Raw genomic sequence first — 3,762 nt, 5'->3', positions numbered from 1 at the left:
AACCCTCAAAAGACCGAGACAAGAGTCTACGACAACCGAATCTACCATGTGGACGGAGGTCGTGAAGAAGAAACGAAATAAGGAGAAACCAGAGACGAAGGCGACGAAACACCTATTTCAGGAGAAAAAGAAGCCGAACAAATCGGAGGATATGCCGAGAAAGAGTACTAGGCCGGACGCAATCCTCCTGAAACCTGCGCAAGGAAAATCTTACGCAGACGTAGTCGGAGTCATCCACCAGCGCATCAAGACCAGCGCCTCAGGGGTAGACATTAGATCGTTCCGGCAGACTAGAACCGGAGGGCTTCTCCTCGAACTAAAGAAAACCACTGTAGATATAAGAGCCTCATTCGCGGAAACCCTGAGAAAAGAGGTAGGAGAAACGAGCAGCATCACGGAACTGGTCCCTAGAGCTACTCTGGAGATACAGGACTATGACTGCTGCACCTCGTCGATAGAAGTCGAGGAGGCCCTAAACAGGACCTTGCCAGGCTACGCGGAGAAAATCGAAATTAAGATTACGAACCCCAACGCAAGACAACAACGCCTGGCCCTCGTCAAAATAGAAGAGGAAGCAGTTGCGCAGCTTTTAAAGGCCGGCCGAGTGCTGATCGGTTTCATCAGCTGCAGCGTCATGCGAAGGGCAGAAGTGAGGCGATGCTATTGCTGTCTCGACTATGGTCACTATAGTGCCTCGTACAAGGGACCTGGTCGCAGTAAAGTTTGCTATTATTGTGGCAGCACGGGGCACAAGATCAAAGATTGCAAGATCAGCGAGCCTACTTGCTTCTTGTCCTCAAAGAGCGGTGTTGAAACTAGGAAGTACCTGGCGGGATCAAGGGTTTGCAAAGCTTTCCAGGAGGCCCTTGAAACAGCAAAAATGTAGAGATAAAAGGATGAGAGTACTTCAGGGTAACCTGTATAGGAGCAGGACGGCGCATCACCTTCTAGCCCAGCTTTGCTCTGAGAAAAAAGCTGCTGTTGTTCTAATCAGCGAACAGCACCAGGACAGGGCAGGAGTAGGATGGTACGCAGACAAATTAGGCACCGCGGCCATCTGGATCCCAGATCCCCGACTAATACATGTGTCGGACCAAGGATCCGGACGCAGTTACGTTTGGGTGAGACATAACTCGACGACTTATGTCAGTGTATATCTCACTCCGAACGACCGGATAGACGACTTCCAGATCAAACTGGACGATCTGGAAGACGCGCTGCGGGAAATGCTAGGAGATCTCATTGTGGCTGGAGACCTCAATGCCAAAGCTCACGAATGGGGGAGGTCAGGCCGGACTCCAGAGGAAGACGTATCATGGAGGTGGCGTCGAGACTGGAGCTATCAGTACTCAACACAGGTTCGACGTTAACATTCCGCAGGCCTGGCTAAAGAGAGACGATCCCGGATGTCTCTCTAGCCAGCGAACACCTTGTGGCAAGAGTCGCTGGCTGGCAGGTGATCGAAGATTATACCGGGAGCGATCATAAGTACATCCTATTCGATGTACATGATAGGAGGCCAGCCGTGACAAGTGTACAGCGACCCCCCCGGAGGAACATTACAAGAATGTATCGAGAGAGGCTGTCTTCGGTCATAGAGGAAGGATGGAGATCCCAACAAAGTACTTCCTCGAGTCTATCGCCACCCGCACAGGCCAGGTTGATTAGCGCAGCAACCATACAGCTCATCCGAAAGGCTTGTGCGATAACGGTGCCAAAGAATGGCGCGAAACGGTAGAGGCGCCCTGTATACTGGTGGATGAACGAAAGCGCAGATCTTCGTAAGAAGTGCTTAAGGCTACGCAATTTAGCACAACGAGCGAAGAGACGCGACCACGATGCTGTTCCTTTGGCCGCCGACTATCAAGCGGCCAAGAAAGCCCTAAAGAGGACCATCAAGACCAGTCAACGACCGTGCTGGTAGGAGCTGTGCCTGGATGTCGACCAGAATCCGTGGGGATTAAGGTACTTCATCGTCACTCGCAAGCTGGGGACTAACATGAAAGGGACCCCTCAGGACGCGAGGACGTTGGATCACATCGTGCAAACTCTATTCCCCCCACAGCCGAAGAGAGAGATCAGCTTGGATGCGCCCGGAATAAGCGAGGTACCGCAATTCACGGAAGAAGAGCTACTTAGGGCCGAATCTTCTATGCGGAACAAGAAAGCTCCAGGTCCAGACAGACTTCCAGCAGAAATAATTAAGGTCGTCGCGCAAAGTCACCCTGAGCTCTTGCTGAACATGTATAACACGTGCCTCAGAGGGGTCAGCTTCCCAGCTTCATGGAAGAAAGCGAGACTTGTGCTCATTAGCAAGGGCAAGGGTCCAATAGGGGCAGCTTCATCATACAGGCCTATTTGTATGCTCGATACGGCTGGAAAACTCCTGGAGAAGCTGCTAAGGTCAAGACTGCACGCAGTCGTGAAGGCAGCGGGGTATCTTGCCGGCCGCCAGTACGGATTCCGATCCGGCCTCTCCACCATCCACGCAATCCAGGAGGTGGTCTCGGCCGCTAAAATGATGGAGCGACGCAATGATCGAACTCGACCTCTGTGCCTGATGGCCACCTTAGACGTGAGAAATGCCTTCAACTCCGTCAGGTGGGACCTGATAAGGGAAGCGCTCGAATTTTGGCGTTCCGAAGTACCTACTCCGAATCATTGACGATTACCTAAACGAGCGGTTCCTAGTATACAACATGAGTAATGGTCCAAGAAGCTTGGAATTGACATCGGGGACAGCCCAGGGCTCCATACTGGGACCGGATATATGGAATATATTCTACGACGTTATCTTTCGTATGGCAGTCCCAGAAGTTACTTTCTTGGTTGGGTACGAGGATGACATTGTAATTGTCATAACCGCAAGAGACACGAAGGGGGCCCAGTTGCTGCTTAACCAGGTCATGCGGAGAGTTACCTCCTGGATGGAAGACCACCGCTATCTCTAGCAGCCCAGAAGACAGAGATCGTGCTAATTACGAGAAAGCGCATCAACATCTTGCGGAGCTTCATTGTAGGAGACGCGGCGGTCCAGTCTAAGTCGGCTCTCAACTATCGCGGGGTTATGCTTGACAAGCATAACTATGGATATCATATTATCAGGGCTGCCGACAAGGCGGCAAAAGTAGTAGCCTCACTGGGCATGCTCATAGCCAATGTCAACGGTCCCCGGCCGTGCATGAGGAGACTACTGATGAGTGCCACCGAATCAGTGATGCTGTACGGTGTGTAAGTATGGGCAGAGGCGCTGCGAAAACAGAAATACCGCAAACGCAAAGCCGCGGTACAGAGTAGATGCGCCCTCCGAAAAGCGTGCTCTTACCGCACGTCCTCAGAGCCGGCAGTGGTAGTTGTCGCCGGGCTAATGCCGATCGATCTATTAGCCCAGGAGAGGAAATTCGTACAATTCGTACACCAGCAAAGGTGTGTCCTGGGAAAGGAGGAGGCATCAAGGCTCGCCAGGTCTATCGGCATCAAGGCCTGGCAAAGTAGATGGGAGCAGGAACGTAGGGGCACATGGACTGCTCGACTCATAAATCGGGAGGCAGGAGAAGTCGATTTCTACCTCACCCAATTCCTGACAGGGCATGGCCTGTTCTGCTCCTACCTGGCTAGAATGAGGAAGGTAGCAGACGCCAAATGCCCCTATGGGGACTCAATCAACGACGACGCCCACCACACGTTTTTTATATGTACTCGGTGAAGCGCCGAATAACTAGCCTTGGAACACGACCTCAGGGACATCTCGCCGGACAACGC

General features: G+C 52.3%; 1 protein-coding gene across 1 annotated transcript; it reads left to right on the top strand.

The window, feature by feature from the left end:
* Window positions 1-896: 896 nt before the first annotated feature.
* Window positions 897-1,370, top strand: LOC118449595 (uncharacterized). Its single transcript, XM_085660691.1, has one exon. It carries the CDS (start codon window positions 897-899, stop codon window positions 1,368-1,370), a length of 474 nt encoding a protein of 157 aa, XP_085516817.1.
* The last annotated feature ends 2,392 nt before the right edge of the window (window positions 1,371-3,762 follow it).

Source organism: Vespa mandarinia, chromosome 12, assembly GCF_050613455.1.
Source record: "Vespa mandarinia isolate Hongniang chromosome 12, ASM5061345v1, whole genome shotgun sequence".
Lineage (NCBI taxonomy): Eukaryota > Metazoa > Arthropoda > Insecta > Hymenoptera > Vespidae > Vespa > Vespa mandarinia.
Note: the sequence above shows the minus strand (reverse complement) of the source record. Positions and strands in the feature narration are given on the sequence as shown.